Source organism: Lontra canadensis, unplaced genomic scaffold (assembly GCF_010015895.1).
Source record: "Lontra canadensis isolate GAN:19392208 unplaced genomic scaffold, GSC_riverotter_1.0 scaffold17, whole genome shotgun sequence".
In the NCBI taxonomy this organism is placed as follows: Eukaryota; Metazoa; Chordata; class Mammalia; order Carnivora; family Mustelidae; genus Lontra; species Lontra canadensis.
In genome coordinates, this window is record NW_022631011.1 from 9,452,202 (window position 1) to 9,477,147 (window position 24,946).

Here is a 24,946-nt window from a genome sequence, read left to right on the forward strand (position 1 = left end):
GCCTGCCTGTAGGGAGTCGCTCTCCTGCCTCCAAATGCTTTCCCCTGGCTCATGCCATGTGCCGATTCCAGAATGACGGTGCTCGCATGCCGCTCCCTCCCCGGGTGCTTCCCACCAGATCATCCATCAGTTCCACTGCCTATGATGTCTCAGGCTGGCCCTTGAGGTCCCCCAATTGCGCCCGCCCTTTCTCATCTGCTGGGGCAACTGGGGACCAGATTTCAGCCCAATCAGGGACACAATGTGGGAGAGGGAGAAGCCCAGACGAGGCCTGCCCAGGAGCCCTGGGGAGGCAGGGGCTGCCCTTAGGAGCCACAGGAAGGAAAGTGATGATGACATTGTACCTGGTGGGCGCAGGGTGGAGAGGAAAAACCCACTTTGGAGATGTCTGCAGGGTGGGTGAGTTGAAGGAGGAGGCTGTAGAACTCCCAAGTTTCTGCCTCGGGAGTGCCAATCACCCGCATGGGGGAATCCAGGACACTGGGTGGGTATGGACAAAACAATGGGTACCGCTTTGCTCAGGCTGAATGTAAGGCATCATGAGCCCTCCAGGCCTCGATGGTCAGCAAGGAATGGTGTGTCTGGGAGACAGACACACCAGGCCACCGTGGCTTGAGGGCCACACGGGAACCACTGTGAGTCAGGTGAAAACAGTGGGGGTGGGGGACAACAGGGTATGAACCCAGGTCTGCTCTCAATGAGTTGACTTCTCACGGAAGAGTCGACCTTTGAAGTAATTCCTTGAACACGGAGACCTGACTGAGGGGGATGACAGAGACCAATGTCACAATGGAGGCGAGGCTGAGAAGTGTGTGCTGATTTTGGAGGAAAGAGGAAGTCACAGAAGGTTTCGAAGCAAGGGAGTGACAGATCAGAAGCTGGCCTGAGACTGAGGCACTGGAGGCCAAGGGACAAATTAGGAGGTTATCTTGATGGCCTGGACAAGTGAAGATGCCTTGTAGTAGAGAGATAGCAGACAGGAGCTCCTGGGGAGAGAGGTGAGAGTCCTGTCCTTACAGTGCAGTTCTAAGCAAATGCAAATGCCCCTCATCTCAGGGGAGGGGGCAGGGAAGAGGAGGCCTCCCAGCAGCCCAGCTCTCATTCAGATATGAGTGAAGGGTGTCAAGGGCCTTGGGCAGCATCCCAGGGAGCTGAGGAGTCCTGCTAGGCGGGGATCCACCTAGGTCCCTTGAGCAACCGGGCCAGCTGTCCAGCAGGGTAAGGAAGGAGAGAAACCGAAACCTCATCCCCCAATCAAACCCTGAGCCTTTCTCGGTCACTGTGACCTTACTGCATCTCTCCGGTCTCTCATTCCTTTATTTCGCAAACTTCCATTTAGGAATGTGGAGCTTTCTTCGTTTCTCTACATTTGTTCCATGGAAACAAGGGCACCTGACCCTCTTACACCCCAGGAAGTGAGGAGCAGTGAGGTGGAGGAGAGGAGAGAGCTTAGGAGTTGCAAAAGTGCTCAAGGAGGTAGCAGGCTTGTCAGAGTTAGAAGGGCCATAAAGCACCAGGCCCCAGATGTTTTCCCCACCTCCTGGGGAAGTGCCATGTTCTCAACGTGCTGCTGCTCTCTGATGGGTAGTGGGTGTCTGCTGGGGCCAGGGAGTCTGAATGGCAAAGGCAAGCAGTAGGAGACAGAAGAACCTTCCTGGCCTGCAGGGTACAGGGCTTGCTACCCAGACCCAGGTCAAGCTCAGAAAGGTCACATTCTGGGGCCTCACACTATTCCAGGTGTCTGGACCTCCTTCCCTACTTACCACCCCCCGCCCCACCCCACTCGCCTGTCTCCTTGAGATGGCCTGAGATGAGGGTGTAGATGTGTTTTGGCAAGTGACTCGTGAGCCCACGAGGGGGCCCACGGCTCTGGCAGCAGTGGACCCCTCCTGGAGGTCGGGGTGGAGGAAGCTGGTCCTGAGAGAGGGCCTTTCAAGGGACCCTGCCAGGTGATCCAGGTGTGGCCTTGACCTCCAAGGTCTATCTGTCTAAACCTTTCTACACAGTGGGTTTTTTGGTTGGTTGTGTTTTCCCCAAACAAGCTTATACAATTAGTTTCTTCTTGTTTCCTAAATTATTTTTGCTGCTGCTAATTATTTCACACTCCATATACAAGAGTTATTGGGGTGGGTAATGGGAAGCAAGGGATCCTTCTGTGGGAGCGTCGCAGGCTCCAGGACAAGCAGGCAACTTTGATTTGTTTTTCTGCTCATCCCCCGCCTGAGAGAAGGAACAGAGAACACCGAAAGAACAGGGAGGGTGGAGAGGGGAGGGGAGGGGAGGGGGAGACAGAGAGGGGCTGAGGCTTTGAGAGGCATAGCCTGCCCGAAGCCTGGGAGGGACCACCTGCCGATGGGGCCAAGGCCACTGCCCTGATGTCCCCGGAGAAGAGAGGTTTCAGACACAGGACACCTTTGCTCAAGAACCTCACAGAAGGGACACATGTGGAGGCTGGCACTGCCCTGGGAGTTCCACACGGGTCACTACAGGCTTGCATCAGTTCTCTTGTACAGTTTGGAAAGTGGGGCTCAGAGAGGTTCAGGAACTCACCTGAGATCACACAGCCAGGAAGTGGTAGAGAGACAGGAACCTAGGTCTTTCTGAGGCCAAAGCCTGCCTCCTTAACGGCCCTGCTCTCCGCCTGCTACCAGGGCCCTCTTTGTTCCCAAGGATGCTTCTTGGGGTGCTTCCCTAGGAGGAGGGTGCTTACTTACTAGGGGGGCCTGGCTCCCACAGTCACCCCCATTTAGTCCCCAAAAGCCCACGGTGCCTAAGCTCCAGCCAGAGCAGGGGTACCCGCTGCCCTGTTCCCCACACGGCAGCCCTCATGATGGGTGTGTGCTTCAGGTGAGCTCTGCTGAAGGGAGGATAAAGTTTTTCTAAGGAAAAATAAGGAGGAACCTAGGCAGGGAAGCAAAACTAGCAAATGTGAGAGCCACCGAGAGGAAGGGTGTGCAGATCCTAGACTGTTTTTCTGACGCTGAGGGCCAGCTGGCCGGGGCACCAGGCCCAAGTGTCCGAGCCCCCGAAACCACTCACATGGAAGCTGGGGGTGGGTCCTGCCCTCCGCTGAGCTGAAGAAGCTCCTCCCTCCCGGCCCTGACCGGGGACCCCCAAGGCCCTGTCTCCCCAGCCTGTGCCTGGTGGGGCCCTCAGCTGCCCGGAGATAGTGGGCCCCAGCCTGCCGTGACCAGCTCCACTTGGCCCGGCTGGTCGCCTGGAGGACGCCTCTCGTGCCCGCCAGTGCTGGAGCCAGGACTTACTCTGCAGACGTGCATGCCATCTACTGGTCCAGGCGGCACTCTGGTTTCACCTCCTGGGGCTCGCCACATTTCAAAACACACCCAAAACAAAAAGAGCCCCTGAACTACAGGACAAAGGGGCTAAGAAACCTGCCCCAAACCCCGCAGCTCAAAGGTGAGAGAGCCATGCGGTGTGCTAGCCCTGTTCTGAGGCACTGCCCACCCTACCCCCATCCCGTGGCCTTGAAATGGGAGAGGCCACACAGATCAGCTCCCCCAGCCCCCCTACCTCCTTACAACTAAGGCTGCAGGCAGCCCCAAAACGAAGGTAGCTTGTCCCTGGGCATAACCCATTTTCTTGATTTCTCTTTTAAGAAAGAGATCTTCCGGGGATCCTCTCCCCTCCTTGCCCAGGGAATCCACTCTCCTAGACCCACTGGGTTCTCTCTGAGTCTGGATGTTTCTCACTGGACAAGAAAGCTGAGCTCTGGCCTCACTCATCCACCGTGCATGGGGCCGGTCCAGGCCAGGAGAGTCCCAAATGGGCATGAGGCAGGGAACGTGGGACAGTCACCCCCATTTAGTCCCCAAAAGCCCACAGTTGTCAACGAGACAACTGACACCAGAGCAGCACTCGGGCCTTCCTGCTGCGCGGTGTTCCCCGCCAGGGAAGCCGGGACAGGAATCATCACAGCCATTTGATGAGTGGAGACACCGAGGCCCAGAGATGGGGGAGGCTTCCCCAAGCCTTGGTGGCAGAAGTGGCACTAGATAGAAATGACAAGATCTGGGAGAGGCAGCTTTGGCAGGGGTCCTGGCTCCAGTGGCTAGGCACACACAGCCAGACACGACGCGGGGGGGGGGGGGGGGGGGGGGGGGGGGGGGGGGGCTCTGCCAAGGGAGGGCACAGCTCTTCTACCAACTGGACAAAGTTGGTACAGAGTGTCATGACCCCAGCAGCTCCGAGGGCCTCTCCGGCTTTGTTGGCTGGAGCCCCTGCCCCTGGCAAGTGGTCCATGGTCATCAGAGCTCACGGGGCCTGCCCTGGGCCTTGAGAAGCCTCCAGGGGAAATTCTTCTGTCCTTTGGTTTCAAAGGCTCCTGGAACAGGAGCTGAGTGCTCAGCCCCCGGCTGACCTTTGAGGCCCAGGATGGGCGGAAGCAGGCAAAACTCCCAGAACTATCCCAGGGTCTGGCCTTTGGACACGGACCCAGGGATTTCAATCCTACCTTGCTGCTTCTGAGGCTGTGATCAGCCATGAGTGTCCTGCCTGAGCAATCTGAGCTTCAAGCTCGTCCCGGAGTGAGGAGGGGAGAGGGCCTCTACCTCGCAGGCCCGCAGTGGTGCGCCCGACGGGACCCGGTGCTACGAAGCTCCTGTTCAGTGCAGTGCTCACTCCTTCCTTGGTAGCTGATATGCAGGCTCCGAGAGGGCAGGGGGCAGAGCAGGCCCCATTGCCAGGTGACTGGCTCAGGCTTTTGGAATTCAGAATGGAGGGACTGGAAGGGTCAGGAGGCACTGCCTGGCAGAGGTGGGCTGTTGTCTGAGCCGTGGCAGATGAGTGGGAGCTGGCCAGGCAGAGAGATGGAAGGAGGCCATCCTCAGTGAGACAAGACCGAGTACCCAGGCATGGGCCGGGTCCCTGGGGTGGTGGGGAGGTTAGGGGGCAGAAGCACGGAATAAAACCTAGAGAGGCCAGGGGGCTGCCACAGGCACCCAGCGGGGTCTAGCGGGGCAGTAGGGGCTCTGGCCAAGCTCAAGCAGCCAAGAACAGGTACTGGCCTTGCAAGTAGCCTGGCCCTCCTCCTGGGCCACTGCATTGTCTTATGAGACACGCTGTACCACCTTTCCAGAGAACGCTGATTACACCCTTTCTGTGAAATAAAGAACAGAAGGAAGGGAAGAAGCGAGCCCTCTTCTCCTCCCCCTCCTCCCTCCCACTCTCCCCGCGTCCCCCCCTCCCTCCCCACCTCCCGCCTGCTCTTGCTCTCTGTTGCTAAGTAGATGGTAGGTTTATTTGCGGCTGTCGGTTCCCAGTAGAAAAATTTCGTCTTGGAGAGCCGCCTGGATGGGAATGGCTTCAGCGCTGATTTCATGGAGAAGGTCTGTGCAGTAATTAGTGTTCATGGGGGAGGAATTGGACTGGCAGGCTCCCAAGAAAACTACTCCCCAAAAGTTAGCTCGAGTCCAGAGGGCTACATCAAATCCAATTCCAGAGTGTGCCTCGAGATCACTATATATAGACACGCAGACGAAAGCAGGCAGTGAGGTGGCACGGGGTTCACAGAGGGACCCGTCATGGGAGGCAGAGGCAGCCTGGGCCACTCTGAAACCAGGGTGGGAGCCCTCACTGAGGGATGCTGCTGCCCACTGAGACCCGCACCTCCCCTTCCAAACCTGCCTGCCTGGAACCCATGCTCTGCAGGAAATGGGGAAGGGGGAAGGGGGGAGGGAGAGGGGGAGGGTGGGCTAGCCCCTTGCTGGGTGACACTGGGGTGCATTTCTAAGGAGCACACCATCTGATTGTGAATGTTTGCTGCCCTGCCTGGTTCCCCACATGTAGCCAGCTCACTCCGACCTCTGGGAATAAACCCCCGCTTCTTCCTCTCTACCTCTGTCAAGGCTCCTAGGAGCACTCCCCGCCTCCATAAGGGGTCCCGTCATCACTCCTTCTGTCCTAGGCTTCCCCAGGCCTCCATAGTCAGGAGCGTGGTCTCTGGGGCACATATCACTTGGTGAGGCCTCCTCTATGTCCCTCCATCCCTAGTCCTTCCCCAGGCTGTGTACCACTGGGGTCTGGCTGCCCATCTCCCTTTCCTATCCTTCCCTCCCTCCTCAGGCAGAACTGGGAAGGAGCAGGTGCCCATGGACATCTAGTGAAAGAACTGAGGGCAGAAGGCCTCAGAGGTCTGCCATGGGCGATGGTGGCAGGGGTGGGGCAGGTGGGGGGATTGTCCCACCTTGTCCCACCTACACCTTCAAAAACAAGTAGAATCAGGATTAAAATCCAGAACTCTGAATCTTCCTTCCCACTTTCATGTCCCAGAATTTTGTCAGAGCCAAACTTTTGCTCAGGTCAGGATTCTGCAGACAAGGAAGCCAAGAAGGGCCCCAGAAGGCCAGGGGCTTGCCAGAAGCATACTGTCCTGGCCTCTGATCCAAACAGCAACTTCCAGCCCAGTGTCTTTTCCTACTTCTGTATTGTGGGGGCCTTTGCACCCAGGGTCTCTTACCATCTACATTGCTGCCACTCCTACCATCCTCAGTCCAGTCCCAGAACCTCTGGTCTCAACTAGCTCAGCCTCTCGGCCACAACCCACATTGCTGGTGCCCCCCAATTCACAGAGTGTGTCAAGCCTCTGTACTCAAGACACAGATGAGGGCCACCACTGCCTGAGAGTAGAAACGCCAGGGAGGAGGGCCAGTAGCCACCTCTTTTATTACCCCCATTGCCTGGGCTCTCCCCTTCTAGGCCTCAGCTCCCCCAGCTGGCCTTCTTGGCCATGGGGTACAGTCTGTACAGCCAAGACAAAGCAGAGGTCTAATATAAATTTCTAGGAAGCTGAGAGAAAGGATAAAACCTGGGGCTGCAAAGACTGAGCCTTGACCAACTGTGGGAGTCAGACCCATCATGGAAGTGGTAACGTCAGGCCTCAGGTTGGCTCTCCCTGGCACAGCTCACCAAGTTCCCTGGATCTCCTACTCCTTTCCACCCTCAGACCCTTGAAAGCAGTGAGAACAGGGATTAGAAGCACACACACACATCTAGGACACATGAGCTCTTCAACCTCTGCCTCCCTCCCCTTAGCCTTGGTCACTGCTCACCATCCTTCCAGGCAGGGGCGGGGATCCCGGATGGACCGAGCCCCACGTGCTCACACTAATCTGTTCCAGTTCCCTCCATTTGGTGCAAAGCCTTAGACATGCACCTCCATCTGCTAATTTACTCTGCTTCCTACACATTTCATCTAGGGCTTTCTATGCTGACCACCCAGCATCTGCTTGTTCTCCTCCTCCTCAGGGCTGCCTTGGGCCTGCCAGACCTCTCAGACACTTGTTCTCTTCCCTCAACCCAGGATGCTGGGCAGGAATGGGGGATCCAGTTCCTCCACTGACCAGCTGTGTGCTCTGAGGATGATGGCTTCACCTCCATCTATAGACACATCTATTTCCTTCTCTGTTAAAGAGCAGAGAACACTTCTTCCCTCCCTCCTATTCCACTCTCCCATTCACTGATGAACGTATGCCAGGACCCACTTTGTGCCAGGACTCCACTGGGTGCGGGGGACCCAGACTCATGGGCAGGGGTATCGAACCCATTTCACAAAAAGAGGAAACTGAAGTCCAGAGAGATCTGGTGACTGGCTGGAGGCTGTTCTACCCATCGAGAAATTGCCTTCAGTAGGTCTTCTCACTCCAGACCAGTGTCCATCCCTCACCCTGTGCTTCCTGTGACCATGCCAGGCCCTGGGCCAGGAGCAGGGCCACAAGGACCCAGAGCAGATGGGGCTGGTGCTGCCACCTGGGCGCTTACGGGGCCTCTCCAGAGTTAGTAAGTGACTCACACAGACCTGTTTGATTCACATCCTTTGCCTCCCCAGGGGGGCATAGGATTCCACATCCACCCTTCCCGGGCTGCCCATCCCAGGGTGCTCCCACAGACCTGCACTGCTCTTTCCTGAGACCACCCCCCCACTTTCCTCTTCCCAGCCCTCCTCTGCAGCCCACATTTCCAGGCCTTAACAATTCCTCTCACAAAAGAAACAATTGACACTAAGGTGCATCTTTAGGGAAGCAGGAAGCCAGCTCTTTGTCACTCAGATCCCTGCCAGCTCATTACTGCCTCCTGTCATTAGCATATTAGATACAGGAGGTAAACAAAACACACTCACATCCTAGACTCACTGTGCACACCTTCAGGCGCTGCGAGACCCCAGGGTCTTGCCAGCTCAGGAGCAGGAAACCCAGAGGAACTCCCTGTCCTGGGAGTACGCATTGGGGTGGGGAGGTTACGATGGAACATGCAGGTGCCCCACAAGGGAAGCAGACAGCGCCAGACAAACTGGTGTAGATGCCAAGCAGCGTCTTTAGTGCCGTGTCACCGCTGCTGCTCCCGGTGAGGGTGGCTGGAGTAATCCCTCCCCTGCTAGTGATCTGCCAGGCACATGGCTGGATACCCGTGACCCTGGCAGCTCACTGGCTAAGGAACCCGAGGCCCAGGGGTTGCAGTGGGACGACGTGAACTACCCAAACTACCCGGGGCTTCCAAAGCAAGGCAGAGATGGCCGTTGAAGCCAGGCCCACCTCCCTCGGAGACTGGAGCCCTTTCCCAGGGGTCCTGCTGATGGAAACGACCAGGTCCTGGGGGTTAAATGGATTTCCTAGGGGTGGCGGCTGGCAGGTGACAGAAACCACCGGGTCTGGTGTTACTTTGTTTAGGGGTGGAAAAAAATGGCGTATCCTGGAGTAGTCAAGAATGGGAATGAAATAGAAGGACAAGAGAGAATATGGGATTCCAGCCATGAGACAGAAGAAGAAACGAAGGAAGGAGGGGGGTGGGGGCGGGGAGGAGGGGAGAGTCCCTACCCTGATTTGTCCCTGCCCTGAGCAGAGCCCAGCATCCTCCTCCAGGAAGTGGTTAAGGTCACAGACTCTGCAGGTGGCCTGTTGCATCTGGCAGCCCAGTTCTACCAGGAACTTGGCCAAAGGCCCCGGGCAGGTCTTTTGTCTTCAAGAGCCTCTGTTTCCTTACCTGTAAAATGGGGATGATTATCGTACTATTGCCTAGAGTTATTGTATTAAACGATTTGATACATGTTAAGAACTTAGACCCACGCCCGGCAGATAACCAATCATCAGTGTTTGCTGTCAGCATGAGCCCCGCACAAACCTTGGCTTGGCTGGTGTGCTCCTGGCACATATAGCACCTGGCCTTGCAAGTTTTTCACCTAGGGCCTCCTTTATGTCTTTTTCAATCTAGCAAATGGTGGGCCCTCAATAAATAGTTGTGGAACCGGTGAATGAATGAGTCATCTTTCCCTCTCACTGCAGATGATAGTACCACCCATCCCAGTCACATGATTTGAGTCTGATGTACCAGTCAACGCATTACATAGCTCGGTCCTCTTTCTTGGTGGCTCTTTGGGATGTGGGTAAGTTTCTAGAAACAGAGGAAATCAAGCAGAATGCCATGCTCTGTCCTTCCCTCTCAGAGGTCACCCTCCCCATTTGCCAATTGCCTCTCACCCAGCTTGGGCACTCCCAAGGTCATTGATGAATGAAGGGTGAGTGGCTCCATCCCTTCCCAGGACTCGGGCCAGCGGACTGGCTCAAGCCTCCGTCCCTCCTACAGTGTGATGGCTACGTCTGCCAGGGCTCAGGGAGCTTGAGGGATTAACTCATGGAGGCCAGCATCCCCGGCACATTTGCTAACTACTCCTTTGCCGCAGCCCTCAGGTTAAATGTTGCTAACTGCCTGCGATTGAACTTATCTTATTGATGTTGGGTGAAGCCCAATGCCCAGCCAGAAGAGTGGCTTAAGTGGCTGAGATCATGAGAGAAAGACACCCTCTGCCGAGAGCTGGACCATGGCCTGCCAGGATTGTGTGAGATTGTTTTTCTGCTTTTAAAAAGAAAATCACATTTTCCAAACATTGATCCTGTAATATGGGACTCCTGGCTATTGGTCTTTTCAAAATAGCCTGTCTTGGATGCTGAGGTTGAAATTTCTTGGTTGGTGTGCTGCTTCTTCTTCCTCCTCTTCTCCTTTTTTTTTTTTTTTTTTTTTTTTTTTTTTTGTCCTTTAAGCGAATTAGGGGCTGTTAGGAAGGAGCCAGGAGAGGGAGGCGAGATTAATTCACCTCACCTGGCAGGTCCTGCGTGCCCAAGCACAATCAAAGTGGAGCTGGCGTGCCCTCCCTTCTGATTCTCTGCAGCTCAGTCGCTCTGTGAAGCTCCCATTCCGGGGCTGGTTCGAGGACGGACAGGACAGACCTAGCCCTGTGAGCTGCGGTCTAGCAGGGAGATACAGTTTCCGCAGATGAGAACAGTAGAAAACTCTGTTCAGCCAAACCCTCATGGTTATGTTTTAGACACTTAGGCGTAGAAGAACTCATTGGAAGGAGAATCGGGGAGTGCTGGGAAGCTGGGGAGGCCTGCAGAGGTGGTAGGAGCTGGTAGAGGAACCCCGCACCCCACCAAGGGCAGCTCAGGTGGGAGAGGAGCCAGAGCAAAGGCCCAAACGTGACTGGCTATGTGTTGGGGGGAAGTGTGGTTCAGTGTGACTGAGAAGAGGGACAGAGGGACTCCACAGTCCCCTGCCTTGAGGGTGTGATCTCTCCTTCCACCGGAGAAAGGAGTCAAGAGAGGCCGGTCCCCCACAGTACAAGTACATCATGGGGTAGAGAGCTGTGTCTGTGGATATGCCGGGGACAGTTTAAAGGAGGCGGCCTGGGGCTTCGGGAGCATACCAAGGAGGGATTCCCCAACATTTCCACATACATGGGGAAGGGGATTCTATTGGGGAAATGACCCCCACCTTAGTTTAGCTGGTCCAACCACCACGTGATGCTCCAACAAAGGGAATTCTGTGCAAGTCTACAAGCATGGCTGAGCCTCCTCTGCGGGCCTGAGACACATGATCTGGCAAGCACTGGGGGCCACCGAGGGGCTTGGGTCCTGCACCATGTCCTTCCCACACGCTGAGGGTTCAGCGCACCAGGGCAGGGGGCAGCAGCATGGCTGAGGTCAGCCAGTCCAGTGCTGCAGTTACAGCAAGACAGGAGAAGAGGCAGAGGCAGCTGCAGGCTGGCAGTGGAGATGGGAACACAGAGGGCAGAAGTGCTCTGAGACAGGAATATGGTTTCCCTCCCAGGGCAGTTGAGATGGCCCCGCTTTCTTAGAAGCCCTGCCTGTGGCCCAGCTCCCACAGTTCAGTGAGGAGCTGGGTCAGGCCAAGGGGGCCCCTGAGAGCCCCTTCCACTGTGGCACTCAGAAAGCTCACAATCCCTTCCCACTGAGTCACACCCAGCTTCTCGGCAGGTGCTCCCTGTTCTGAGAAAATTCAAAACAGGAAGATCTAAATTCCCCAACCAGGTTAATTAGAAGGGAACACAGTTCAGTGTCTATGCCTTAGCGCTTATCCTGGCATCCATGTGAGTAACAAGTGCCCCACGTGCATTTCAGATCCAACCTGGATGCTCAAATAGAGCCCTCTGTGGAGGAGCCCATGACCTGACTTTGACATTGGAGGAAGTTCTAGGGGTAGAGGGAGCTCAGGTAGTTGTGGCCCAGGGAAGCCCCTGAGAGCCCAGCTCACTCCACTTGGGTCCTTGCAGGAAGAGAATAAGGTCACCCCCGAGCCTTTCGTTCCAAGTGCAAGCCATGGGGTGGGGTTGTGGAGGGAAGACATCTCCCATGAGGCCCCCCAGGGCCCAGATACTGCCCAGGGCTGCTGGAGGGGACAATAGGAACTGAGCCCCAAACAACCATCTGTTTGGGAGCCTCAGGTCTCTGCAAGCCACGATAACATGCTATGGCCTGCTCCGAGGTACAAGAAGGCTGAGCCCATGGGAGCAACAGCACCGTGTCCAGTGAAGTCCCCCCATAAAGACGGGAATGAAAGGGAGCGCTGAGTGCTTTCATGGGGACGAGTGGGAAATTTTGGCCTAGAGATGGGGTACAGGCAACCCCTTGGCCATGGGAACAAAGCCAGCACACGTGTCAGCGGAGCAAGGGGGGTCCTTCGTCCCTGGGCTGAGCCTCAGAAAGGCTGACACCTTCCCTGAGCCAGGCCCCACCACCAAGAGCTCTTTGCTGAGAGAGAGAGAGGCCATCAATATGTCATGCCCAGTTTTTGTCCCTTTTCACAGTGCCATAAAGATGTTGCAGCTGACACCAGACATGTCATTCTCCAGTGCTGAGGGTGTAAACAAGGGCAACTGGCAGGAGAGACGCCTGGCAAAGGCCTGCTCACCACTTCTTTCCTCCCCTGAGGTCCAGAGCCAGGTCTGAGTTTCCTGGACCCTGCCCTGTGTCCTGCAGGCAGAGAAAGAGAAGGCTGGTTCCATTCCCTGAGGGCTCCTAGTGTAAGTCTGGGGACATCCCTATCTCCCAGCTCTGTGTCTCTGTCTTGTGGCCACAAAGGATAGGAGACCTGGAAGAAGTAGGAGACACACTTAGGGTCACAGTGAGCCAAATCAACTTTCCCACGTCGTGTAACCACTATCTCTGAGAAGCGCTTGAACAAGCCGCCATGCTCTCCTCTGGAGTTTCCTGTTTAAGGACAGTGGGAGCAGGAAGGCAGCGCTGAGCCCCAGAGCAGGATGAGGACCAAGTGTAGAGCTTCAACCCTGGAGGGCCCTGAACAGGGGGAAGGCCCGTAGCCCTAATGCGCTGGCTGAGGGCGCCATCCATCTCCCCCGCCTGCTGGCAGCCCTGTCACCCCACCTGCCAGGCCTCCTCCCAGAAAGATGGATGGCTCCTGCAGCCATCAGGGGCCTGAGCCGAAAGGCAGCTGTCCCAGACCCTCTCCACACACCCTGCTCTCCCTGCAGCCAACCATCTCTCCCCAGAGTTTCAGATCGCCTCTGCCCAGGCAGGGGCAGAGTGGAGTTTAACCACCACTGCATTCAAATGATGTCTGTCACTGGGAAGAGGAGAGGACCCTGGAGTTGACAGTTCCTATAGTAGCAGATTTCAATGTGGGCAAAACACACATAAATGCAAGGTAGACGAATATGTGTGTCCTAACTGCCAACTGAGAGGGGCCATCCATAAGGGCCTGAAGAGATGCTGGGGTTGGTGCAGTCGGGGAAATCTTGGTGGGAAAGGGGAAGCTCCATCACTCCTAGAAGGACATGTGGACTCCAGAGGAGAGAGGCAAGGCAGAGGCTGAAGGGGAAAGGATGCTCAGGCTTGGCTTTACCCCACAGAGATGGAGATGCAAGAGGAAGTCAGAGTCATGTCCATGGGTGGGTTCACTGTCCCTCTGCTGTGGAGAGAGGAGAGCTACAGGAGGTGTTGCAAGACCAGCACAGAGGAGTCCCCTGGGGAAGTGGGAGAAAGGAGGAAGATCCAGGTAGAAAGTACCTGGGGCACCAGAACAGCCAGGACAGGTCCTGGGAAGATGGCAGGAGGATCAGCTGGGGGCTGGGCTGGGAAAGAGAGGCAGAGATGGTTCACAGTCTCCTGGTTTCTTTCTCCTGCCAGTCACCAGGCTCTGCTGAGCCCCAAGGGCCCATTCTCAAGTGAGCACACAAGGCTCACCCTTGGGGCAGGAACCAGAGGAAGGTGAGGTGAGACTGTGGGGGTCCTTGGCTTCACGGACCCAGAGACCCAAACGGTGGGTCTTAAAGGAGGTACAGACCCGGGACGAGCACCCAGGTGGGAAGATATTCCCAGAGGGAGAATGTGTAGGTGAGGAACAGCTCTGCAGCTCTGTCTCCCACGTGCATAAGAAGGGAGGAAGGGGCGTTTTGCTCCAGAAAGCAGCAGAGAGGTAACCCTTGCCCACCCAGACCATGGGGGAAGGGAACTGGATTGGGGCAGGGAGAAGGGGGCGGATTTGGCCTCAGAACACCCGTGACCCTCTTTTCTGGGAAGCTGGCGGATGTTCCCTCTCTCCCTCCCTCTCTCCATCCGCCCCCAGAGATTCTGCCTTAATTTCTCTGCGGCAGGGCCTGTGTCTGTTTTTTAAGATTCTCCAGGTGATTTTCAGGTGCAGACTCGGTGAGAACCACTGAGGGGTGGTGCTCTGAGGATGCGATTTCAGGAACTAGGCAGGTCTACGGGTGGAGATCTGGGGTGGGAAGGGGGTCTTCCTGGACAGCCTAAGAGTACTGCACTGAACAGGGAGCCCCCCCGCTTGACCCATTGGTCTGGCTGGTTGGTGCATTTCCTGCTTGCTTTCCTTCCCCACCCTGTTCCCAGGCCCTGGCTTCCTCTCACTTCCTCCAGGCCAGCCAAGTGCAGGCCTCGAAGGATCTGATGTTTTATTAAAGTCCAGATCTTCCTATCCTAGGGCCACCTTCCTCCAGCTAATTCGGTAATTCAATTAGTGGGAAGCCAAGGCCTGGCTGGGTGGGAGGGGGGAGCACATCGGGAGCCTTCCCTTCCATGATGATGATTACACCCCAGGCTTAGGCTCTGCTTGGAGTTGGGCAGGAAATTGTACTTCCTTCACTTCACAATGACAAGGGCCTTTTATCTCCGCACACGGGGGCTTTGTAAATTACTGCCATCTCTCGCAATTAATTCTGCCGGGCTGTGTTTTACCCCCACGTGGGAGAGGGCACCCACCTACCTTCTCGGGAACCAGTGGTGTCCCCTAGCCCAGCTGGAGGGGGGGTGTCTGCCGTAGTCCCCCTGCACCTCAGCACAGCACCGCCCTCAGCTCCGCCTGCCTCCCCAAGGCTCCTGGGCTCCTGCTCAACCACTTCTGGCCACACCTTTCTACCCCCTCCCCCTCCTTCCTTGCCAGAGGCCTTCCCAGTCTCTCTGCAGGCCAGGTGCCTCCCCTTCTCCCGCCCCCATGGCTCTCTAGGTCTCCCAGCCCTCAGGTGCCTGAGCTAGAAGCTCAGTCCTCCATTTCGAAGCCCTTAGCCTTCACACAGTGGACAGTTTCCTCAGAGCCACAAGCCAAGGAACAGATGGGAAAGACAAGTAAATACGAAGGATGAGTGGGAAGAGGTTAACGTTTAGCATGAGGACCAGTGAGCGCAGGTCTAGGCCAGTGTTCAGGGCACATGGTAGAAGTGAGAGCCTCAGAAGAGAGGCAGGAGGGTGGGGGATGCCTCGTGCAGGGAACCCCGGGCTGCAGCTGCTGCCAGTAGCACTGTCACCACGCTTGTCTCAACGTGTGACATCTCTGGCACCCATTCCCACCGCCCCATGATTTCCAAAGTCCATCCCTGCTCTGCTGGGCTGCAGTTCTGTTCTGCTCATGTCCATGATTCCGGAGGGATGGGAGACTTGTGGGAGGAGCTGGTGCTGGGGGACCCTCCCTCCAGGACGGTGGGACAGGAGAAATGGGAGCCGAGCTGTGAGATCCCAGCCCCACGGAGAGTCATTTCTGCACTCCCCATCTCAGATCCCGCCTGAGCATCACTTGCTGGGTGGAGGGAATCTACCTCAGTTCCTGGAAGCTTTGAGACCAGGACACAGGCAGACCCTCACGTGATAATTTCCCTCATGAAGATTTTGCCAGGAAGCTGATGTCCAGTGATCTTTGACTGTCCCCTCAAAAGGGACTATGAGTCTGGCTCACCCACTTGCACCACCTCCCCTGTCATCCTATCTTCTTTGGCATAGCTTTTTTTTTTTTCCTTTAAAATTAATTGTGCCAGGGGCGCCTGGGTGGCTCAGTGGGTTAAGCCACTGCCTTCGGCTCAGGTCATGATCTCAGGGTCCTGGGATCGAGCCCCGCATCGGGCTCTCTGCTCAGCAGGGAGCCTGCTTCCTCCTCTCTCTCTGCCTGCCTCTCTGCCTGCTTGTGATCTCTCTCTGTCAAATAAATAAATAAAATCTTAAAAAAAATTAATTGTGCAAGTGATACATGAGTCTAACTGTGATACATGGTGTCTAACTGCGTCGATCAAATCGAAAAAAGTTAATGTTATGGGTGATACGCCCCACCTTCCCACAGACTGCCTGTTTCCAGCATGGTGTGATACCTTCTAGACTTTGTGCCATGGTGTAAATACAGATTCAGGCGCACATGGAACTAATGGACTATGTCGTCACTGCGTGTACGTGGTGTATGCTGTTTCACGACTCTGCTTTTCGCCTCTGACTGTGGCTTCCCACGCTGGTACATCGAGGACCATTTCAGCATTTTAACTGCTATAGAGTATTCCACGGTTGAAACATAAAACCGTCTCTGCGCTGAGAGACCTCTCGGTGCCTTTCAATTGTTCTGCTTTTCCAAAAGGCCACAGTGGACTCCTCTTCTTTCTGTGAGCACAGGGGAAGAGTCCACTTGTAGAGCCAGGCTGGGAAGGGTATGCTGGGCCACCAGCCCCGTCCCCAGGGAGAGGGGCTCCCTTCTCAGACCTTCCCAAGGTGCAGAGCCTGGCCTAGCCTCCTCTCCCGGGCCCTGCGGGCTCAGAAGCAGCTGCTCCGGGGGACAATCCCATTTCCTGAATAGACTGTGAATTCCTAAGAGGCCTCACAGCTGCATCTCTGGTCTGGGGACAGGTCAGCTCAGCACGTCCCAGAGGCCAAGCAGGGCAGCTTTGGTGAGCCCTGAGCTGAGGGTCCCTTCCACACCCTTGCAGCTGGAAGCCCCCTCCCCAACTCCACAACTCCCATGAGGAGTGGAAGTGAACACCAGGAAGTCAAGACTAGCATTTTCCAGCGGGCTTCTGTGTGCCCCAAGCCCCTGCCCTACATGTGAGAGGCCAGCGTGTGCCAGCAAGTGAGGCCTGGCCACCCTGAGTCCCACCTGAGCCTCCACCTCAGGCCCACCCTGCTGGGCAAGACCCTGCGATAGCAAACTCCCCTTCTGAAGCCACTGCCTCCCAGCCAGGCTCCTGGTCCCCCAGGGCTCTACCCTCCACAAGGGAGCAAATACAGTCCCTTTGCACACGATGAGGTCAGGAGTTAATAGCTGCTTAGCTATATCTGCTTTTTTTTTTTTTTTTTAAGAACCCTAGTGAGACGTATTGGGCTGAACCATGGCACCAGACTGGCTGAAGACGACACTTGAGCAGGGCGTGGGCTTCTCCCCCAGCCAGCGCCTCTGTAAGGCTGGTCCGCCTGGCAGACGTGCAGAGAGACTGGAGGAGGGAATCCTCCTGCTGATCTCAAGCCCACGAGAGCAGGTTTCTGTTTAGGCCATGCTCTGCAGAGGTTGTTGGTACCCGCTGACTCGTAGGTCTCCCCACCAACCTCTGAGGGGGATGGCTCTCCCCTTTTATAGATGAGGGCACCGCCCCCCCCCATTGGCCCCGCACAAGTTGCCGGGCAGGATTCTGGGCTCTTCACAAATATGTATTGAGATCCTGCCTCCCACCCCTGTTGGGGGCATGGAGAACCAAGCTGGAAAGGGACAGAAGCAAGTCCCTGACCTCCCTCGGAGGGCGGGGCAACTGCCAATCAAAGAACGAACGTGTAAGGTTAATAGCTCAGTGGGGTGCCAAATTGAAGAGAAAACAGGACATTAGGTCGGAGAGGAAGTGTGTGTTGGGAGAGGGGTGCTGTGTGAAAGGAGGTCAGAAAGGGCATCACTAGGTCACATTCAAGCAGAAACCTGGGGGGAGGGAGTGAAGGAGCAAGCCCGCAGAGAGCGGGGTGAATCAGTGCAGAAGTCCCAAGGCAGAGTGTGTCTAGCAGAGCTGAGAAATAGGAAGGAGGCAACCGGGTTGGCAAGATGAAGAACTGAAGGAGGTGAGGTCAAGGGGAGGAGATGTCAGGGACCATCACATGGGGCCTGGGGGTTCCCTCAAAGATTCTGGTTCACAGCAGCTGTGAGGTCTCAGAAACACTGGCAGAAATTCCTGGAAGCTGGAAAAAAGCAACAGATTCTTTCTCTTTCCTAGGATCGTTATCCGTCATCTGGGGCCACAACAGTGTGGCCATTTTCTCCCCTTCTTCCTCCTACTCCCCCTTCCTGGCCTTCCTCTAACCTCCTCCTACTTCTCCTTTCTTCTCCCTGTTCCCTCCTCCTCCTGCCACCTTCTTCTTCTTCCCATTCCTCCTTCTCCTCCCTCTCCACACCTGCCCCTGACCTTGTCCTTAGCTGGCTTGCCTGCTTGCAGCAAGACAGTGGCTGCCTCCCAGTTGCAGGCAGGCACAGGCAGAGGACAAAGCCAGGAAAGGGACAGGGGAAAGAGGCCCCCAGAGAGGCTGGAGGGAGGACGTCATGGGGGCCTCTGACCGCTATTCATTTCAGTCCCCTGGTGTCTCCATCAATAACCCTCTGCCAGGACCAGGAGGGAGGAGTGAAGAGCGGGGAGAAGGCGGTGTGATCTGGGGTCTGGATGGGGAGGGATGGGATGGAGTGGAGGAGAGACTTCCTGGCACTCACGGGTCCTCCCAGCCTGGGGCAAGAGTTGGAGGTGGGGAAGGCACAGAGCCCACAGGTTGCTGAGAGTTTCTCCTCCCCGATATCTCTCCCTGCTTCCTTCCTCCTTTCTGTCCTTCTATCATACATTCCCTTCCATCTCCTCTCCTAAGGGGAAGGGAGGCAGACCAATTTCTTTCTTTCTTTTTTTTTTTTTTTAAGATTTTATTTATTTATTTGACAGAGACACAGAAAGAGAGGGAACACAAGCAGGGTGAGTGGGAGAGGGAGAAGCAGGCTTCCCGCCGAGTAGGGAGCCCAATGTGGGGCTCGATCCCAGGATCCTAGGATCATGACCTGAGCTGAAGGCAGATGCTTAAGGACTGAGCCACCCAGGCACCCCAGGACCAATTTCTATACTGGAAGAGAAGGAAGGGTTGTGTCCCCCCCACCCCCAGCAGTAGATGGTGGAGGAGAAAGGAACTGCAGAGGATGCTGGGAGCACTCTGTTCCCCGGGGAGCAAGAAGCCAGAGAAAGCCTGGTAACAAGGGTTGGTGTAGGCTCCACCAACCTGCAGACCTCACTGGAAGAGGGCCTAGGCCACAGAGCCTGGCACACAGTGGGCACCTGGGAAGTAGTTAACAAATGGCCAGAGAATGGGTGGCTTGAGATGGACATGAGGTTGGCATGGGATGGACCAGAGTGGTCAAAAAGGGCTGCTCAGAATCAGGGGAACTTGATCGGATTCTTGAAAGAAGGGTGTGATTGGAAGATGGGAGCATGGGCCAAGAAGGCATACCAGGTGAGAAGATTGTGAGAACAAAGGAAGAGGGGCAGTGGAGGGGAAGAAGCCTGGGAAACAAGGAAGGTGGCCAGGCTGCAGGGTGCCTTCGGAAAGCTTGAGGTGATGATCCCCAGGAGACTAAAACCTTCTATTGGCCAAAAGTGGCTTTTTGACTTTCCCTACGGCCTAGGTCTTACAGGCCTCAGAAGCCACGCTCGGCCATGTCTACAGGCAGAGGAAGAGGCCCCTGACACCCGGCAGTTTGCGGGAACTGCCAGAAAGACTCTCCTACTAGCAAGCATGCTCTTTGCTTGGTCACCATGCCTGAAGGGCTAGCAGAAAGAGTCACCCCGTGAGTTAGGTACTTTGTTCTGTAAAATACAGATTCCCTGGTGAGGCACGGTCAGTCACTTAAGGGGAAAACTATACTGGAGTGACCGCGGAGCCCACTGTGTCAGCCCTCTCAATGCACACATGAGAAGACTGAGGCCGCACAGGAGACAGAATTTGCCAGGGTCGCCCAGGGAATTAGAGGCAGAGCAAGAGTGGGCCTCAGCTCCTATTGAGCGTTGGTGGGCTGGATATGCCCAAGAAGCCCTCTAACTGGAGGGGTGTGGAGATGTCACTGCACATGGGGTGGCAGGGTACACATGGACAGCCCCACTCACTTTATTAGTACAGACAGGCCTAGGGTCCTCCCTACAGATGGAGACTTTATTTGGCAGGGGCAGGTCTCAAGAGTCCTTCCATCATCCCTGATGGAGCAGCCGGCAGCACTCTGGAAGGGGCCAGAACAAGTTCACGGCGCAATGTGACTAGAGGTGGGGGGTGGGGGGTGAGGGCTGGGAGCTGTCCCTTCCAGGAGGTACTGGGTGTGGAGCTAAGACAAAACAGCGAGGCGGGGGTTGAGGAAGGGAGGGAAGGAGGGAGGGAGAGGCCGAGGCACAGGGCACAGGGACAGGAAGGGACCCGCGGGGAGAGGGGGTGGGGGCGTGGTGGTGGTGGGGGGGAAGATGCAGGGTGGGGAGACTTCGGCGAGTGAGCAAAACAGAAAAGCAACGAGAGGGACAAAAAGCAGACAGACAGGAAAACGGAGAGGCAAGAAACCTCCAGTGGAGTGCACAGGAGAGAGAGAGGTGCGGAGAGGGACCCAGAGCGGGGAGGGGCCAGACTGGGGGGCGGGCGAGAGGGCGCGTCGGCGGCCCGGGGGCGCCCCACTGACCCTTCTCGGCGCTTGCTTCCTTCCCTAGGCTGCGCTTTCCTCACCTACTGCGAGCGTGAGTCAGCGCTGAAGGCCCAGAGCGCGCTGCACGAGCAGAAGACTCTGCCCGGGGTAAGTGGCGCCCGCCGAGGCGCGAGCGACCGACGCGCCAACAGGGGGCGACTTCAGGAGGCCGGGCTGCGTCGCGGCCGGCGGGGGGGATCGCGGGCCCCGGGAGCGCGCCTGCCTCCGCTCCGGAGCTGGCGCGCCGCCCCCCGGCGCCCCCAGAAGCCGGGAGGCGCGGGGCCGGGACGAGGGAGCGTGGGCGCCGGGCTCCGAGCTCGCCGGCAGCTTCCTCACCCCGCCGTCCAGGCCCGACGGAATCCCGGGCGGGGGGCGAACTCGGCCGCGGCCGCGGAGCTGGGGCGCGGCTCCTCCCCTGGCCCTCCCGATGCCTCCGATCTGGTCACTGCTCCGCGCACTTCCCGCGCGGGCAGCCGAGGCGGGAACGCAGGGTGCCCTGGGTCCCCGGAGCCCCGAGCAGGCTCTGCCGGCCCCACGGGGCCCCCAGTGGTGGGGCCGCCCGAGCGCCAGCGGATCGACGTCGGACACGGACTGTTCCTGGGGCGGGGGTGGGGGCCGGGGCGGGAGGGGGCGCCTCCTAGCCCAGGCTGGGCGCCGCAAGTGAGATCACCGCGGTTTATTTAAGGAGCCAGCCCTCGTCTTTGATAAACTATCGCGCCTCAGCCCTGGTTTATAGCTTCTGTGCGGGGGAGAAGAGAATTATTTATGGCCCCCCTAACTGGGTGTGATATCAGCCATGGCTATTATCGCGGCTAGTTCATCACCATAAAATAAGAAGTGTTCCTCGGGTCAAGGGTCTGCGCAGTCTCTCCTGTGGGTTCAGAAAGATGGGGGGGAGGGTAGATATACGGCTCACCGAGTATCTAAAGATAAATGGAAAGATGTGAGTGTATGTGGGCATTAAAGAATTTGCAAATATACCGTGGTTAAGCTTATACAATGGACATTGCAGGGGAGCACGTGTATTCTGTGTGTGTGCTCACGGGTGTTTACACATGCATGTTTACATTCTTACCGAGCAAACCCGTATGTAAACACACGTTTCCATTTCTGCCCCACAGCGGGAAAGGTTAACCAGGTAGACAGAAAATGCAACCCTGGGTCGGGGCAGCCTTCCTTTGCATCACAGATCCTTCTTTACCCATTTAGGGGAGGGGAGGGCCTTCCTTCCATTAAGACAGCCTTTGTATTGTATTTTGGTACTTGTGATTGCAGAGCACGGGGCTGAGTCATCTTAATAACATACCCGCGGATGCAAATGTATGGAAATCGTGCACCGCACAGGTTTTTGTGTGGAGCCCAGCTCTGGCACAGTGGCCATTCCCCAGTTGGTTTTTTAGTGGCGCGGCTACACGCACATATATTATAGTAATTACTTTCTGGGTGCCCTCTGTAAGATGGCAGAAATATGCTCCACATCGCCCCATGTTATGTGTGAAGCATAAAGCCATATTGTAAGATAATCAAAGCCTTCTGAGAAAGGTTTGTGCTGATTAATAAAGTGTTTATAGTACTTTGTTTTGGGGTAGATTGTGATAGATATTTTAGAACCACCCAAATGGAAGAAAATACTGTATTGTTTTGGGAGGCCCTTCATCAGCCTGAGAGAGATTGCCGGGGAGTTTTGTGATGGCTAAAAGCTGGGAATTAGATGGGGAAACAGAAAGAGAAGGTGGGAGGGAGACACTCAGGATTTTGAAGGGGGAGAGAAAGGGGACTGGGAGAATTTCAGTAGCAAGCAAGTGTGGATTGTTCAGGATCTAACATTAACTTGTGGTTGTTTATTTTACATATAATAGAATAGCTAAATGATGGAGTGTATTAGTTCTTTAATAATTTATAGAAATACTTTGATGTTGCAGTAATTACATTAAAGGTCACATATCAAAGGTAATTTGGTTGAGCAGCTGTGATGGTTTCTCAGAAGCAATCAATACCACTGTCCGTGGTGCTGATTTCACCAAGGGGCCTGCCAGATTAAAGCAGGCTTATTACCAGGCAGAAGGGCCCAGGGGAAATCAGGAGCACATTGGAGCGACGCGCCAGCCCCCCTTCCGCCGATAATTAACACTGTTCCCCATAATCTGCGCTAATCCTTCATACTGGGAGATCCAGTGGCATTTTTCTGAAATCACAAAGACAAGTTGGGCAAGTTTGGGAGAAAGGACAAAAAGAAACGTGAATGTATGTTGGGAGATGGGAGGGGTGAGGAGAAGCCAATGGTGGGGCTAAAACATAGCCTGGAGTCCCCTTGCAGTGCCTGGAATGCTTGTTCTTTCTTCAAAGGCCTCACAGGGAGACTTGTGGCCTCAAAGACCTCATCACAATTCTCAGGGAAGGCACAGCCTTGGGGGGGTGGCAGGGAACGGGGTGGAGGGACATAGAGAAAAGACAAGATGGAAGCTCAAACTTCCCAGGGCCTATTGTCTCCACACACATTCACATGGAAACAAATGAAAAACAAAATGACCAAATAAAATTATGCTTTAAAGTGGATTCCAGAAAGCAGAACTGGTGTTATTATTGTGGTTCTTTCCTTTGAGATCAGAGAAAGTATGATGCTAGCAAATGCAGGGACAGGAACAAGCAAAATGCTGTCACCCTAACCAAATAAGGGGTATTTCTACCAGCTGAGACTGTGCTCTTGGCCACCTGTTTGGTTGGGGGGAGTGCAGAGAGAGACCTCTTCTTGTTTGGCTTGACCACATTAGGTGCCCCAGTGAGCACACTCTGTGTCAGACTAAGAAGAAAACAATTGAAAAAAGCACCTAGAAAACTGGTAACCTCAGCAATTTAGGCACTTTTCCAGACTTCAAAATCCATTAAAATCAGTCCATTAAAACCTGCCCTCCACTTTTTCACTGAAAAGAAAAAGAGGGGAGAAAATAGTGCAGGCAACCCATTCTGTTTCCCAGCAAGTTCCAGGGCTTGCCTGTCGGCAGCAAGGAGAACAGTACCATTGTTGATGCGTGCACGCACGCACGCACACACACACACACACACACACACATCACCATCACCAAAAGCAACAACAAAACAACAGAGGTAAAACTAGAGATGTCCCTCAATATGGGTCTTCATTTAGCGACTGAGAAGGGAACTGACATTTCTCTTGGGGTGAGTGGAAGCTCAGAAACCATTCCACAATGACTATTCTTGCAAGTCAGAGATCAGTGTCCCTGGGAACCGCCCTAACCAAAGTTCCTGGGGTGGCTGATGGAATCATTCCTGGACCAGTGTCACAAATGGATTATTATTTTTCAGTTCAGCATGACTTGGTTAAAATGAGATTATTAAACCATAAAAGCTCATCAGGGTCCTTTTGAAGCAGTATCTTCTGCCAGGATCTAGGCAGAGTGATTCCACTCTTCTAAACTCTCCATCTCTATGTCTTCCTCACACTCTTGATTGCTCTTTCCCAGCCCCCTACCCCTCTTCAGCCCACCCTCTTCCATATCCAACATTTGTTCCCCTACTTGTAGGGTACAGCCAACATGGGACAGTTTCTCAATCCATCAACATGCATTTCCTGAGTGTGTCCTGGGCACTGTGCTAGGCATCCTGGCAAATACATGTTTAGAAAAACTCATCCCTATCCCTCTTGGAGGTTTCCATCAAGTTAGAGACAGAAGCCACACACGTGCACAAAAATATCAACACTACAGGGCAGCAGGTTATTATAAAACGGGTAGTGTGGACAGTTGCTCGATAATAACAACTAATATTTATTCATTTAAGCATTACTATCTGATGGACAGGAAGCAAGCATGTTACTTCCATTACCTCATTTTATCTTCACAACTACCCTAAAAGGAAATTATCAGGATTACCCCCCACAAGTGTAGAAACCCAGGCTTAGATTAAGCAATTTGTCCAAAGTCACATAATTAACAAATGGCCAAGCCAGGACCAGCACCAGGACACCCACCTCTCTTTTTTAGCACTACCAGTTGCTTTCAGGGGGATCCAGATGACTGTGGGGTATAGGAGTAGCTCAAGGTTTTGTCCAGGATATGGGCAGGCTGGTAATAGAGAGTCGGGAGAAGGACAGGTGTTTGAGATGAGCGCACTGGTCTGAGAATCAGCCTGAACACAAGGCATGAATGACAGGTCAGGAGCTGTGAGCTGGGCCAGAGGGGTCCACTCAGAGAGTTCCCTGGGGCCTGAGTGTGCACAGGAGACCTCTTGGAAGAATTCTGTTCCTTAAAATAGGCCCCTGCTACTTAGTCTCAGCCCCCGTGCCTTTGGGACTTTGCAGGCAATTGTCTTCCAGGAAGACCCCATTTATTTCCAAAGTTAGAAATGTAGGGCCTCTGGGGAGAGACTGGATAAGGAAAACCAGGCAACATGGCCAGTAGTGGCCAGCACTTTGCTCTTCTGACAGCAGAAAAGGCTCTTCACCAGGGCTGCTAAGGGGGAAAAGCTAGGTTCAATTAGCAGGAGGCCTATGGAAACAGCAAGAGGAAGGAGCGGACAAGAAAGAGAACAGGAGAGTGAGCTGGCAAGGGGAGGAGGGCGTGGGGAGAGTGGGAGCTGTATCTGCTTGGTAAACATTAAAGTTCCAATTCACTAGTTAAAGATTGGCTTTTGTGCCCTCGCTCTGGCAACCCAAGAATACAAAGCAAACCAACAT

The 24,946-nt window shown here is 55.1% G+C and overlaps 1 protein-coding gene across 50 annotated transcripts in view; it reads left to right on the forward strand.

Annotated features, from left to right (window-relative positions):
* The window catches only part of CELF4 (CUGBP Elav-like family member 4), a 289,470-nt gene that overhangs the window by 55,589 nt on the left and 208,935 nt on the right, over positions 1–24,946 (forward strand). For all 50 annotated transcript variants that reach the window (XM_032859528.1, XM_032859519.1, XM_032859520.1 and 47 more), the window contains exon 2: positions 20,279–20,361. In XM_032859528.1, the coding sequence (XP_032715419.1) occupies positions 20,279–20,361 (83 nt within the window). The remainder of the gene's footprint in view (positions 1–20,278; positions 20,362–24,946) is intronic.